Source organism: Stylophora pistillata, chromosome 7 (assembly GCF_964205215.1).
Source record: "Stylophora pistillata chromosome 7, jaStyPist1.2, whole genome shotgun sequence".
NCBI classification, from domain to species: Eukaryota; Metazoa; Cnidaria; class Anthozoa; order Scleractinia; family Pocilloporidae; genus Stylophora; species Stylophora pistillata.
Window position 1 is genome coordinate 29256705 of NC_142525.1, and position 15712 is coordinate 29272416.

Below are 15712 nucleotides of genomic sequence, written 5' to 3' on the forward strand. Positions count from 1 at the left end.
TGCAAGATTTCGTAATTCATTTCATTTTTTCTAAAGGACCCTTTTAGTGAATCTTTTTCCAAAATTGTATCAAAAAGTTTCATCGCCCCTTTTTTCCCCAAAAATCGAAAAGTTCAAAATACGCCCGGATGGCCATTATCCCCCACGTAAAGCAATGAAAAATCATGCAACTTCGGCAACTTCGTACGCTACAATGCGATGCAATCCCGCTTATTAATTTTGTTTGCTAGTAGAGTGTCCTTTTATCTCTTGGAAAATAGTAAAATTAAACGAGACTTACCTGTAAGTTGAAGTTTGATTGAGATTCTACCGAGTTATAAAGTGCTGGGAGATTACATGAGATAGCAAGCGCATGCGCCAACTCAGTCTTTAAAAAACTTAATGTGAGTGATTTAGGGCACCACACTACATTAGGGTGGGTGGGAGGGCATGTAATCTCCCAGCACTTTATAACTCGGTAGAATCTCAATCAAACTTCAACTTACAGGTAAGTCTCGTTTAATTTTACTATTCTACCTCGTTATCGTGCTGTAAGATCACATGAGATTTTGAAGCAACACGAACATTAAGCATTGTCATGGCAAAACTTTTATTTTACACATGTGTGTTACTTCACAGTGCTGAGTACCCTGTCAGCAAACATGTTCTCTTTAACAATAGGTTTTTTGTAATACTTGGCAAACGTTGACTCAGAGCACCACCCAGCTGTTTGCAGAATGTCATCAAGACTTACTGAGGCATTGTTGGCTGCAGATGTACTGGCAGCCCTTGTGCTGTGTGATTTAAATCTGGAAGTGTCAATTCCAGAGTCAGTGAGAACAGTCTTCACCCACCGGCTTATAGTATCTCTACTAACTTTCCTGAAAGGTTTTTGATAACTAACAAACAATTGGCCCTCTGAGCCTCTTAAGTTTTGTGTTCTTGTCAAGTACTCTTTTAACGTAGATACAACACATAGCGTTTTATCTTCAAAAGCTGTAAGTTTAACAAGTGGGTTGTTAACTCCTGGTCTACTTTGCTTCAGGTGTCCCACAAGCTGGAAGGTGTAGCAATTATTTGAAAAAGACATGCGGTCAATATTCAACATATGTACTGTCTGACCTCTTTGACCAGAAACTAATAAAATTAACACAACGAGTTTCAGTGTCAGTTCCTTTAATGACAATGTGTCCACAGGGGATAGAGACTGGAGATATTCCAGGACAATTGACACATCCCAAATTTCTGTGTATTTTGGTCTTGGAGGTTTTTCTTGAAAAATGCCTTTCATCAGCCTGGACACTAATGGGTGTTTTCCTACACATGTCCCATCCTCTAAAGTAACATAGCTAGACAAAGCACTTCTGGCAGTGTTGATGGCATTGTATGTAAGGCCTTGTTTATATAGCACAGTGAGAAAATCAAGCACAGGCACTACAGATGGTTGAGTGTGATCGATTTGCCTCTGAACAGAAAAGTTTTGCCATTTCTTGATGTAGGTACTGTATTGTTTCTTTGTTCCATTTCGCCATGAAGCCATGATGAGCTTTGCAGCTGCTTGTGAAATACCCTGATCCTGGATGGACTGCCAGACAGGAGACATGCCAGCATAGTCAACTTCTTTCTCAAGGGGTGAAACTTCTGGGGAGAATGTGACAGTGAAAGTAGGTCCTGGTGCTTTGGCAACACAAAGGGAATTGCAATTATCATTCTCAGAAGTTGTGGCCACCAAACTTGCGTGGGCCAGAATGGTAAGATCATGATTCCCTGTGATACTTGATCCTCCAAAATTTTTTGTAAACATCTGTGAATTTGACAAAAAGGTGGAAAAGCATAAAAATACAAGGAATCCCAGCTAATAGTAAATGCATCCACAAAACAAGAGGCTGGGTCAGGTTTCCAAGAGACAAACCTGGGGAGCTGTGTATTAAGTCTACTTGCGAATAGATCAATTTCTGGGATGCCCCAATGGGTAGTTATTTGAGTAAAGATCTCCCTTTTTAAGGCCCATTCAGTGTGGTCATTAAATAAGCGGGACTCTTTGTCAGCCTCAGTGTTTTCTACTCCAGCAATGTGAGTTGCTGTTAACCAGGTGTTGTTATTTACACACCAATCCCATATGTCATATGTCACTTGATTGCAACTTGGAGATTTTGTTCCACCCATAGCATTAATATACGTTACAGCTGTTGATTTGTCACAAAGTATTTTGACATGCTTATTATTTAGCCTTTTACCAAAAGCTTGCAAGGCAAAGTGAATTGCCTTCAATTCTAACTCATTGATGTGCAATTGGCTTTCTGTTGCCGACCACAAGCCTTGGGTTGTATCACCATCAAGGTATGCACCCCAACCCTTTTTTGACGCATCAGTTTTAATCTCAATGACGGGATTTCCATGTGATATTGGATTTAAGGCCATATCTACATTTTCAATCCACCAAGCAAGATCATCTTTTGCACTTGGGGACAGGGATATGAGAGCCTCAAAGTTACCCTTATGTTCTCTTAGAGCCAAGTTCTTTTCTATCTCTAGTTTCCTATAATGAAGTTTCCCAAACTGTACCCCAGGTAAGCTGGAGACAAGTGTCCCAACTAATTGAGCTAGCTCGGTGATGGTGGTTTCATGCTTGTGTTGCATTGCTGTACAGTTAGCTTTTACTTTCACTTTTTTGTCATCAGTGAGGGTAATTGTCATTGACACAGAATCAAGGACAAACCTAAAAATATGATTCGCTGAGCTGGTGTGACAGATGATTTTTGCCCATTAATCACAAACCCCAAGCTTGAAAGTAATCTCTGCGTATCAGAGATATTAAGCAGGCATTCATTGGCATCTCTACCCTGGAGGTACGAATCATCTATGTACCCCACATTCAGGTGACCTTTCTGTCTTAAGGTAGAGTACACTGGTTTCATCAACTTAGTAAAACACCTTGGTGCAGATGAAAGTCCATTTGGCATGCATGTGTATTGGTAGAGAAAACCCTTCCAGTAAAATCTCAGATACTTGCGATGTTCCTTAGCAATGGGAACTAAGTAGTAGGCATCTTTTAAATCGATTGATGCCATGAAACAGTTTGGAGTCATGAGTCGCACAGCAGACCACAGAGTATCCATTTTGAAATGGTGTTTCTCTATGTGCTTGTTAAGCCCCTTTAAATTCAAAATCATGCGGTATTGACCACTTTTCTTTTTTCTGACAAATATAGTGGAAATATATTCATCTGGAGTGTGTACAGCAGGCTCAATGACACCTAATTCAAGCAGGTGAGCAATTTCTGAGGTAATTATTCCTTCCTCTTTAGAGTCAAACTGGATTTCAGGCCTTAGCCTTAGTTGAGTTGGATTTGCAATCTCTAGGTGGCAGTGCTGTACCATATCCAATATATCTTGGTCTGCTGTGATACTCATCCATGTTGAAAGAAAATGCCTCAGCCTACCAGCAAATTCATTTGTTGTTAGACTAACCTGTATAGGGTTTGAGCTTAGTCGTTCTTCTTCTTCCCCTCCTGCTTCCTTCTGAAGTGGAGGGGTCTCTGGAAGTTTAAATTCTTGGACTGCTTATTGTTGGAACTGTGAGGGCGAACATATTTCTTTCCACGCCAGCCATGGTGTTGCTGGCTACTTTTTGAGTGATGAGAGCTGCCGTCCTTGGTGAGCTTTGAACTCAGCCTGTTTGTGTCTGAGATGTCTTTAACAGCCTTTGGGAGATCATCTCCAAACAATTCGGCCGTCACTGGATTTGATGGGCTGCAAAGGTGTCTAAAATTTGTATTGAGTTGTGGTCTCATCAACTCTCTCCGTCGATAGTTTAACTCCTGGTTAGCATTTGCCAAGAGTAACACCCCATCCATTAGGGCACTAACAGTATCTTCTTTCTGAGTTTCTGAGTCGCCCATCAACTTGTTCACTTCTGATACGACTACTATTATTCCTTTAATCAGGCTTTTCTGAACCTTTTGGAATTTTAAGTCAGTTGACCGAGCTGACTCATCTAAATTGTTCCAGACACCCTGATTGACCTTTGTCTCCGACAGGGTGGCGCAATTTTCGGGAGTTTCGTGTTGTTTCTTTAACTCCATTATTTTGTCTTCGTTACCTTTCTCCCTCATAATCTTATCCACAAGTGATGCAAGTTCCCCGTCGATGGCGGGACCGACATGTTCGGTGAGCTGTAGGGTTTTTGTCAGCTTAGTAATCAGAGGATTGCTGTTCTTTCCTTGTTCGTTTAGTCTCTTTTTCTTGGCGGGTGGCTCTTCCTCGACCAGTGATTCAACATTGTCCTTAGACACACTCGAATCACAATCATCGGCCGAGTCTTCGTCACCATTGCCGCCTGAACGTGATGCAATCAGACTGTTCAAGTCATTGAAACCCGCGTTCATTGAATCCCTTAGGCCTTCAAATGAACCCTTGAGGGCTTCGGCAATAACGGAACCAAGAGCTGCCGCGTTTAGGGTAACACCAGAACTTCCTTCGTTCGCCGAGTTCATGGGTGCTTGAACCGTTGGAGGCTTTTTCCCGCCTTTTTGTGAGGCTGGTTTTCCAGCTGATTTACGCACTTCATCAGTGCTAAGGTCCTCCTTAGAGGATTTTTCCTTACCCCTGACCTCTTTAGGAGGGGTTAAAGATGGATTGTCAGCCATTTACAGCAGAAGATGCGGCGTTTTTCCTCTCAGTTCTAAAAGCGCAGTTGGACTGTCGAAGGCGTAAGCTTGCACTGAGTTGGCGCATGCGCTTGCTATCTCATGTGATCTTACAGCACGATAACGAGGTAGAATATTAATTTCTTGTTATGTTGTCGCGTTAAGTCTGAATAGTGACCCGTCGGCGTTGAAATAGAGTACTTCGTGTCTTTTTCGCAGAGGTAAAATAAAGGTCAACTTCAATGGCCTGTAAGTGGGCATGCCATATACATTTACTAATCATAATAGACATCATGTCAACGCTTTAACCTTGTATTTTCATTCCTCGAATTCTCTGTATTTGCCCGCCATTAGCGGCGCGTCCATGTTTAAAAGAGTTTGGGTTTTTTGTCTTAAATGTAAGGCGAATCGCTGAACAGCAGTCACGATCCATTGAAAAGCCTTTAAAAAAGTCCGTTATGACATATTTATAAATTAAAATATACATCATCTTTAAGCTTTATCCTTGAAGTTTAATTCCTCAAAGTATCTTTCTTGGTCCGCCATAGGCGGTGCGTCCAGCTTGAAAAGAGTTCGGGCTAAAATGACAAAAATTGTATTGCGATCCGTTGAACGGCTGTCACGGAAGAGGTCAAGGCCAATCTTTTAGCTTAGCCAGAAATGTAGCCAGGAATGAATCAAATACGAGACCTCTAGCTTGACAACACTATTCAGACTTAAACATAACAACGTAACAAGAAATTAATATTTTCTAAGAGATAAAAGGACCGTCTGCTAGCACACAAAATTAAAAAGCGGGATTGCATCGCGTTGTAACCGTACGAAGTTGCCAAAGTTGCGTAAGTTTTCATTAGGGAGCCTTAGCAACGACGACGGCGACGGCGACGGCAACGAGAACGGCAGAAAATGATAGGCTTAATGAGCAAAAACAATCGACCTGCACGTGCGTTTAACGTTTTGGTACATTTCTTCGCCGTTCTCGGCAAAACAACAACGTGAAATAACCAAACTTTAGATTGACTCGAGAACGTGAGCGCAGGACGGTTAATTTTTCTTTCTTTCTCCTTACTTTAACGCCGTTCGTAGTGATATAGTCCCTGAATAGTTCGCCAGCATTTTCCAAGTGAAACACATTGGAATAACCTCGAAAGAGTTCTAAACACGAAAAGTTAGATTTTGACACGACGTTTTCGTTGCCGTCGCCGTCGTCGTTGCTAAAGCTCCCCATTGCTTTACGAGGGGAGGGGGGTAGAGAATGACCATCTGGGCGTAGTTTCAACTTTTTGATTTTTCGGAGAAAAATAAAGCGCGATAGAACTTCTTGATATAATTTTCGAAAATGGTTCACTAAAAGGGTCCTTTGGAAAAAAGATAATCAATTACGAAATTTTGCAACTGCCGGCGGATTCTCGATATTCGTGGTCAGTGGTTCTTAAGAGGGTCTCCATGGAGTAATGACTTTTACGGCTAACCGCTAACTTTTTGGCCGTTTGACGGCTACCTTTTAATATAATTCTATTGTTATCACCAGAAACACGGTTAACCTTTTTTTATGACTATCGGTTAAAATTTTCAGCCAGTTTACGGCCAGCGGTTAGCCTCATTGAAACCCTGTCTTAAGAGCTTCGGTAAGGCAGATCATATACTAGGTTTGCGTGCTCAAATTGTTCAGACAACAAATCCAAGGTTTTTTTTAAATCTTCTAAATTATTCGCCTCAGATGTGTAGTAGTTAACTCTCATTTTTTTCCTCAATAACAGCGAAGAGAGCTGTGATGGACAACACAGGAGAAGATTTTATCACGTTAGCTATCAACATAGGTTTAGCTGTCGCCACTTTCCTTCTCAACACTGGTTTCGTTAGAAGAGCCATCCTATTGTGCGAAGAATGCTCAGTTCTACTGAACAATGGAAATTTAAGCAAGAAAAGCCCAGTTTCGAAATTACTTCATCAAAGCATTTTAAATTTAAGGAGAAAAGTGGTGTCCAAAGTATTACTCTTATGTCAGGACTTTAATGACAACTTCCATAAAGGTTACCTAAATTTAGTTCTTGCTAGAATACTTCGAGCTGAAAAAAATCTTAAGGAGGCAAGAAAATTTTATGAGACGGCAAAAAACATCATGAAAGCATCTGGCAATGTAAAAGAAGAAGCAGAATGCTACAACGAACTGGGAACATTATTCAAGTCGCTTAGTCAACATGACAAGGCCCGAGAGTACCTGGAGAAAGCACTCGCTATCAACAAAGGGGTTGGCGACAGAGATGGAGAAGCAACAAACTACAGAAACTTAGGAACACTGTTCCGATCGCTTGGTCAAAACGACAAGGCCCGAGAGTATCTGGAGAAAGCACTTGCTATCAAAAAAGCTGTTGGCGACAGAAATGGAGAAGCAACAAACTACAGAAACTTAGGAACATTGTTCCAATCGATTGGTCAATACGACAAGGCCCGAGAGTATCTGGAGAAAGCACTCGCTATCAAAAAGGCTGTTGGCGACAGAAATGGAGAAGCAACAGTCTACGGAGACTTAGGAACATTGTTCCGATCGCTAGGTCAATACGACAAGGCCCGAGAGTATCTAGAGAAAGCACTCGCTGTCAAAAAAGCTGTTGGCGACAGAGATGGAGAAGCAACAGTCTACGGAAACTTAGGAACATTGTTCCCATCACTTGGTCAATACGACAAGGCCCGAGAGTATCTGGAGAAAGCACTCGCTATCAAAAAAGCTGTTGGCGACAGAGATGGAGAAGCAACAAACTACGGAAACTTAGGAACATTGTTCCAATCGCTAGGTCAATACGACAAGGCTCGAGAGTATCTGGAGAAAGCACTCGCTATCAAAAAAGCTGTTGGCGACAGAGATGGAGAAGCAACAGTCTACGGAAACTTAGGAACATTGTTCCCATCACTTGGTCAATACGACAAGGCCCGAGAGTATCTGGAGAAAGCACTCGCTATCAAAAAAGCTGTTGGCGACAGAGATGGAGAAGCAACAAACTACGGAAACTTAGGAACATTGTTCCAATCGCTAGGTCAATACGACAAGGCTCGAGAGTATCTGGAGAAAGCACTCGCTATCAAAAAAGCTGTTGGCGACAGAGATGGAGAAGCAACAGTCTACGGAAACTTAGGAACATTGTTCCTATCGCTTGGTCAATACGACAAGGCCCGAGAGTATGTGGAAAAAGCACTCGCTATCAAAAAAGCTGTTGGCGACAGAGATGGAGAAGCAACAAACTACGGAAACTTAGGAACATTGTTCCTATCGCTTGGTCAATACGACAAGGCCCGAGTGTATCTGGAGAAAGCACTCGCTATCAAAAAAGCTGTTGGCGACAGAGATGGAGAAGCAACAAACTACGGAAACTTAGGAACATTGTTCCGATCGCTTGGTCAATACGACAAGGCCCGAGAGTATCTGGAGAAAGCACTCGCTATCAAAAAAGCTATTGGCGACAGAAATGGAGAAGCAACAGCCTACGAAATCTCAGGAACATTGTTTCAATCGATTGGTCAATACGATAAGGCCCAAGAGTATCTGGAGAAAGCACTTGCTATCAAAAAAGCTGTTGGCGACAGAAATGGTGAAGCAACAAACTACGGAAACTTAGGAACATTGTTCCGATCGCTTTGTCAATACGACAAGGCCCGAGAGTATCTGGAGAAAGCACTTGCTATCAAAAAAGCTGTTGGCGACAGAGATGGAGAAGCAACAAGCTACGGAAACTTAGGAACATTATTTGAATCGATTGGTCAATACGACAAGGCCCGAGAGTATCTGGAGAAAGCACTCGCTATCAAAAAGGCTCTTGGCGACAGAAATGGAGAAGCAACAGTCTACGGAGACTTAGGAACATTGTTCCAATCGCTAGGTCAATACGACAAGGCCCGAGAGTATCTAGAGAAAGCACTCGCTGTCAAAAAAGCTGTTGGCGACAGAGATGGAGAAGCAACAAATTACGGAAACTTAGGAACATTGTTCCAATCGCTTGGTCAATACGACAAGGCCCGAGAGTATCTGGAGAAAGCACTCGCTCTCAAAAAAGCTGTTGGCGACAGAGATGGAGAAGCAACAGGCTACGGAAACTTAGGAACATTGTTCCAATCGCTAGGTCAATTCGACAAGGCCCGAGAGTATCTGGAGAAAGCACTCGCTATCAAAAAAGCTGTTGGCGACAGATATGGAGAAGCAACAGACTACGGAAACTTAGGAACATTGTTCCTATCGCTTGGTCAATACGACAAGGCCCGAGAGTATCTGGAGAAAGCACTCGCTATCAAAAAAGCTGTTGGCGACAGAGATGGAGAAGCATCAGTCTACGGAAACTTAGGAACATTGTTCCTATCGCTTGGTCAATACGACAAGGCCCGAGAGTATCTGGAGAAAGCACTCGCTATCAAAAAAGCTGTTGGCGACAGAGATGGAGAAGCAACAAACTACGGAAACTTAGGAACATTGTTCCGATCGCTTGGTCAATACGACAAGGCCCGAGAGTATCTGGAGAAAGCACTAGCTATCAAAAAAGCTATTGGCGACAGAAATGGAGAAGCAACAAACTACGGAAACTTAGGAACATTGTTCCGATCGCTTGGTCAATACGACAAGGCCCGAGAGTATCTGGAGAAAGCACTCGCTATCAAAAAAGCTATTGGCGACAGAGATGGAGAAGCAACAGGCTACGGAATCTTAGCAACATTGTTTCAATCGATTGGTCAATACGACAAGGCCCAAGAGTATCTGGAGAAAGCACTTGCTATCAAAAAAGCTGTTGGCGACAGAAATGGTGAAGCAACAAACTACGGAAACTTAGGAACATTGTTCCGATCGCTTGGTCAATACGACAAGGCCCGAGAGTATCTGGAGAAAGCACTCGCTATCAAAAAAGCTGTTGGCGACAGAAATGGAGAAGCAACAAGCTACAGAAACTTAGGAACATTATTTCAATCGATTGGTCAATACCACAAGGCCCGAGAGTATCTGGAGAAAGCACTCGCTATCAAAAAAGCTGTTGGAGACATAGATGGAGAAGCATCAGTCTACGGAAACTTAGGAACATTGTTCCAATCGCTTGGTCAATACGACAAGGCCCGAGAGTATCTGGAGAGAGCACTCGCTATCAAAAAAGCTGTTGGCGACAGAGATGGAGAAGCAACAAACTACGGAAACTTAGGAACATTGTTCCAATCGCTTTGTCAATACGACAAGGCCCGTGAGTATCTGGAGAAAGCACTCGCTATCAAAAAAGCTGTTGGTGACAGAAATGGAGAAGCAATAAGCTACACAAACTTAGGAACATTGTTCCGATCGCTTGGTCAATACGACAAGGCCCGAGAGTATCTGGAGAAAGCACTCGCTATCGAAAAAGCTGTTGGCGACAGAGATGGAGAAGCAACAGTCTACGGAGACTTAGGAACATTGTTCCGATCGCTTTGTCAATACGACAAGGCTCGAGAGTATCTGGAGAAAGCTCTTGCTATCAAAAAAGCTGTTGGCGACAGAGATGGAGAAGCAACAGGCTACGGAAACTTAGGAACATTGTTTCAATCGATTGGTCAATACGACAAGGCTCGAGAGTATCTGGAGAAAGCTCTTGCTATCGAAAAAGCTGTTGGCGACAGAGATGGAGAAGCAACAAACTACGGAAACTTAGGAACATTGTTTGGATCGATTGGTCAATACGACAAGGCTCGAGAGTATATGGAGAAAGCACTCGCTATCAAAAAAGCTGTTGGCGACAGAGATGGAGAAGCAACAGCCTACGGTAACTTAGGAACATTGTTCGACTCGATTGGTCAATACGAAAAGGCCCGACAGTATCTGGAGAAAGCACTCGCTATCAAAAAAGCTGTTGGCGGCAGAGCTGGAGAAGCAATCAACTACAGAAACTTAGGAACATTGTTCCTATCGCTTGGTCAATATGACAAGGCCCAAGAGTATCTGGAGAAAGCACTCGCTATCCATAAAGCTGTTGGTGACCGACAGGGAGAAGCAGAAGGGTTCGGAAAGTTATCGCAACTTTATCTGTGTCTCGGTAAATATGGGGAGGCTGACAAATGTCTTGAAAGAGCAATCGCAATTAGAATGAAAGTTGATGACCGAAAAGGAGAAGGGAGTGATTTAATAAATCTTGGAATAATCGCTGATCGGCGTGGTTTGTATGAGAAGTCTAAGGAATATTACGAAAGAGCACTTGCAATTTCGTTAGAGAGTGGCAGTAGACGAGGAGAGGCAGTCAGTTACGCAAACTTGGGATCATGTCTCCAGTCCATTGGTGAATATGACATGGCCGAAAAATACTTCAGGAAGGCCCTCCGACTCAGTAGAGATATTAGAGACATTTTGAACGAGTTCAAATGCCTTTGTAAGCTAACGGTATTGAAAGTATCAGAAGTTGATATTAAAGCCGCGTTTTCGTACCTATTTGAAAGCATTGAAAAGTTCGATACTTTACGAGGTTCCCTTAAAGACAACGATCAGCTTAAAACGTCACTTTTAGAGGAGCATGGTACCTATCCCTACAAGATGCTCAGTCGGTTGCTTTCTACCAGTGCGAAGCCCCAAGACGCTCTTTATGTCGAGGAACTAAGACGGGCAAGAGGCTTGGCCGACTTGATGGCGACTCAATACTCTTTCAAAGAGCAGATAACAGGCAGTCGAGAAACGTGGTGTGGCATTCAGAATGTTATTCCAAGAGAGGGAGACTGTGCATGCTTGTATATTTCGATTGATAAAGCATCTGTTCGGTTTTGGGTTCTCAAAGCAACGAGAGCCATTCTTTTTTTAAAAAGAGAAGTGAATCTTCACCCAAGCGAGGTGACTGGACTAGTCCCTGCCTTAGATGAGTTTTTCTCAGGAAGCTTCCGTGGCATTTTACCCGAAGAGAAATGCGAAGATCGATCGTTTGACGATACCGAGTCGATGTCGCTTGTCCATGAAAATTGCGCGCTGATGCGTGACGACGATGCTGTTAAAGTTATGAAAGCGAATCTTCACTTATGCCACAAGATAATCATCGCTCCTGTGGCTGATTTACTGAAGGAATCAGAGGTCATAATCGTCCCCGATTCCTGTATGTACCAAGTTCCATTTGCAGCCTTACATGAAGAAGGAGGCAAGTATTTCTCGGAGACGGCTAGGATCCGTATCGTTCCCTCTTTAACGACTCTCAAGATTATTCAGGAGAGCCCCCCAGAGTATCACAGTCAGGCCGGGGCATTGATAGTAGGTGACCCTGAGGTTGGAGAGGTGATTTACAACGGAAGACGCAGGACAATAGAGCCATTGCCATGTGCAAGAAATGAGGCAGAGATGATTGGAAGACTTCTTGGCGTAACACCTCTGACTGCACACTATGCAACAAAGGAGGCTGTACTTCAAGCGATTAACTCAGTGAGTCTAATTCATCTTGCTGCACATGGAGATGCCGAAAGAGGAGAGATTCTTCTTTCTCCTAAGCGCCCAACACCCTTTATTCCACGAGAAGGAGCCTACCTCTTGACGATGGCGGACATCTCACAAATTAAGCTGCGAGCTAAACTGGTGGTACTTAGTTGTTGCCACAGTGCTCGTGGACAGATTAAAGCTGAGGGAGTTATTGGAATCGCTCGAGCGTTCATAGGATCCGGTGCTCGCTCAGTGTTGGCGGCACGATGGGCCTTGGGTGACAGAGCCACAGAGAAATTTATGAGTTGTTTTTACGAACATTTGTTCCGCGGTAAAAGTGCCAGTGAATCTCTTTACGAGGGCAGGAAGTGGATGAGGAATAACGGCTTTGAAGACATTTCTAAGTGGGCCTCGTTCATGCTAATTGGCGACAATGTGAGTTTTGATTTTGGAAAGTGGCCAAAGTCTACTACACCCAAGGAGCTAGGAGTCAAGTAAACCCTGTGTATCAGAAAGTACTGGAACTGAGCAAAGCTTGTTCTTTTCAATCACCCCCCTTCCTTAATGGAATGACTTTATTTGTGAAAGAGATCTTCGAGATAAACCGGTGGTAATCCGCCATTGTCGGGGGCATCTCGTTGAAGAGGTTGTAATATATAATATGGAACAGAACAGTTTATAACGCAGAGTTCAAATTTGACAGAGAACAAACTTCAAGAACTTTATTTTTCAAAAAGCGAATTGTTAAGCAGTCGAAATAAGCAGAATTTCCTAAATTGTCTTTTTGACAGCGATTAGTCAATGAAGCCAAGCAAATTGAAAGTAAATTATTTTCTTAAGTGATGCGTATGATTGCCTAAGCACACATTGGGTACTTTTTTCGAAAGATATTTTTGTAACACCAAACACATTTGAAATTTTTTGTAATTTTTTTGACAAGGTATCATATGGCACCTAAAGTATTATAAAAAAAGTTTTCCCCATTGGAGTATGATTAGGTAAAAATTTTATGGTTCTTCTTTTGGAAGGAAATACGTAATGATATTATAGAATTTTTTTTAAGTACCTTCCGTACTAGATTTATTTACTAGTATCTTTTTTATTTGACGGAATTAAATCTTCGGGGAATAAATTTTTTTACGAGCGATAAGGTTTAAGCTACTAGTTAGAGAAGCAGCTTAAACTCAGTAATGTTCGGATTACAGAGAGAACTTCAAAGGTTATAAAGGGACTTAACAAATTGATTTCGTGCATGTACCCATTAACAGAGAAACTCGAGTAACACAATTTGAACTGGGCTTTTTTAGATTTCAATTTTGTCTTAACTTTTCTCCTAGACCTATTTTTTGCTGTAATTGATATGCATTGAAAGAAGAAAGTAAATAAAAATACAAGTTGTAGTTTTTACTGCGGATATGTTTTCTCGTTTCTTCTTCACCCAAGTTAGCACTTCAATTCCCCTACCCAGTCCTTTTCCGATCGATTGTTGAACAGTCAAACAAAATGGCTGAATAAATGGAATGATCTTACTGGAGACTTTTTGAACAAGACAAAAAGGAAATAATTAAAATGAAAGAAAAAATGCCCAGAAAATTATGGCTGGCTCCAATGGCGGGAAGGATGAGAGGAATCCTTCTTACCTGTCTAAGCACGGGGAGAACTGTTTATACCATCACCACCACCCACGGGGAATTCATCATGCGTCTCTATGGCCGTGTGAAAGAGTACTGGTACTCAAATACCCGTGACGTCACGGTAGTAACTCACTTTGCTTCTCTGATAAACCTGGCCTGTGAAATCTATTGTTTACAATCTGTAAAATCATTAAAAATCATTAGCAATTTAGAGAAATTATTAATTATGGAGCATGGAGCACTCGTTTGTACGATAAAAACGCATGGTTTCTACCGTGACGTCACGGCGCCTAGTGCCTTCTTGCTCGGCCAGACATTTTATCTGCGGATTATAGAGCTTGATAAAATTTCCAGAAAAGGGAAAAATATCACAAATGTTGCGAAAACATGTTTAAGAGTCATTATAGTTTTATGTAAAGTAGAAAAGAAAGTGTCATAGCCACTTTAAGAGAAGTTTTGTTGTGTAGTATCATTGAGTATTTTTACGAGTTGTGATGCATTTTGACAAGCCTGTAGGGCGAGTCAAAATACAAGCAACAAGTAACAGTACTCAGCGATATGATACGAAAATGGTCTAATAAGTTATTAATTATCCAACACGCCAAATTGTTATTTCAGTGCGGGCGAATTTTGCGGATATTTATTGGGTGTTATGAAAACTAAGACCCTCGAAAACTAAGATACAAGACCTAAGACCCGTCTTATAAGTTTTCGAGATTACGAAAACTAAGACCCCCTAAAATCGAGTCCATCAAAATATAAAGTCAAAATGTAACCAAAACAGGTCTAATCTGTCAAGTTATCTCCTGTCCGATCCTTTCCACTGAGTTTTGGGTGAAATTTAACAATAAATTTGGGGGTCTTTCCGAAAACTAAGACCCCTCTTAGTTTTCGTAATTACAAAAACCAAGACCCCAACAAACCATTATGCAAAATTTCTATAAAGTTGAAGTAGGACTGTTTAAAGACTATAGTTCATAAAACAACCAAAAATTACTACTAGATTTCAGGTAAATAGGAAAAAAGAAGGATATATTTATATTAGTCTTTTTGACATGTGTTGTCTTTTTGTTACATGACACTGTACTTAGCTGAACGTTTTTTTTTTAAGACCTTACATATTAAATTCCCAAAGCACTGTGGAAGAAGAGATCAAGAAGAAGGGGAAATTTATTGCCTTATAGATTTACTTTGGGCAAGTACAGTATTTCATGTAAAACATGTTCATGATCACTCTATCCTTCAGGACCCTCTGGATGGTGATACTCACCCTTATTCTAAAACACCCAAACCAAACAGTGCTGTTGCCAAGATCAGAGAGACATTAAACCCGATGAGAAACCAACTATTTGATGTTTTTATGATGGGCATCTAGAGTTCTCATTACCTGTTGAAGATTTTATCGATATTATATGGAGAAGTTGCATGTTCATCACTTCTGGTAATTGGATGGTTCATGGCTATATTTGGTTGACTTTGTATAGGCAGCTCATTTAGATTCTGTTGATTGTGGCTTCTGGTTCCATTCATAGCAAGCTACAGAAAAAATTACATTGAACCAGGGGACAATTCAATGAAACGTTTACACTTGTAATTTACAAGTTGGAAGGTTGTTTTTACAAGTGCAGGCGAAAACGAGTTTAATAAACATCGTTAGAAGTCCAGGTTACAAGTGTCCGACTTGTAATTACAGGTGTAGTGCTAGCACTACTCTTGTAGCTAGAATTTAATTGGATATCCATTTCAATAAACGTTTTACAACTGTCCAACTTGTATTTCTGAGATAATTCGACTTGTAAATTACAAGTGCAAATTTACAAGTCACAAGTCACTTGTAAATTTGTATACAATGGTAAAAATCGTTCACTATTGAATGAAATCATGCTCTCTTCCAGCGTCGGGGGTGGAAGCGGAATAATTGGATCTCACTTATTCATTATTCCTTTCATTTTTTTCGAGGTTATTCATTATTCATTTTTAAATTTTTCTCGTTATTCATTATTCCGTATTCGAGTTTTTTAGGCAGTTTCTAATTCGCCTTACTGTGAAATAGATGATTTCACT

At 41.5% G+C, this 15712-nt stretch overlaps 3 protein-coding genes across 3 annotated transcripts; 1 reads left to right on the forward strand and 2 right to left on the reverse strand.

Annotated features, from left to right (window-relative positions):
• Positions 1-570: 570 nt before the first annotated feature.
• LOC148727388 (uncharacterized) lies at positions 571-1927 on the reverse strand. Its single transcript, XM_088728954.1, has one exon. It carries the CDS (start codon positions 1781-1783, stop codon positions 608-610), a length of 1176 nt encoding a protein of 391 aa, XP_088585080.1. The 5' UTR covers positions 1784-1927; the 3' UTR covers positions 571-607.
• On the reverse strand, positions 1648-4758 carry LOC148727389 (uncharacterized). Its single transcript, XM_088728955.1, has 2 exons — positions 3450-4758; positions 1648-1783 (listed from the first exon to the last, which is right to left on the reverse strand). The coding sequence occupies exon 1, from the start codon at positions 4625-4627 to the stop codon at positions 3467-3469; it is 1161 nt and encodes a 386-aa protein (XP_088585081.1). The 5' UTR covers positions 4628-4758; the 3' UTR covers positions 1648-1783; positions 3450-3466.
• A 1257-nt stretch (positions 4759-6015) lies between these two features.
• LOC148727390 (uncharacterized) lies at positions 6016-13421 on the forward strand. Its single transcript, XM_088728972.1, has one exon. It carries the CDS (start codon positions 6402-6404, stop codon positions 12510-12512), a length of 6111 nt encoding a protein of 2036 aa, XP_088585098.1. The 5' UTR covers positions 6016-6401; the 3' UTR covers positions 12513-13421.
• The last annotated feature ends 2291 nt before the right edge of the window (positions 13422-15712 follow it).

Excerpts from the sequence above, each read along its gene's own strand:
- LOC148727388 (XM_088728954.1), bottom strand. The coding sequence starts at position 1,783 with ATGTTTACAAAAAATTTTGGAGGATCAAGTATCACAGGGAATCATGAT.
- LOC148727389 (XM_088728955.1), bottom strand. The coding sequence starts at position 4,627 with ATGGCTGACAATCCATCTTTAACCCCTCCTAAAGAGGTCAGGGGTAAG.
- LOC148727390 (XM_088728972.1), top strand. The coding sequence starts at position 6,402 with ATGGACAACACAGGAGAAGATTTTATCACGTTAGCTATCAACATAGGT.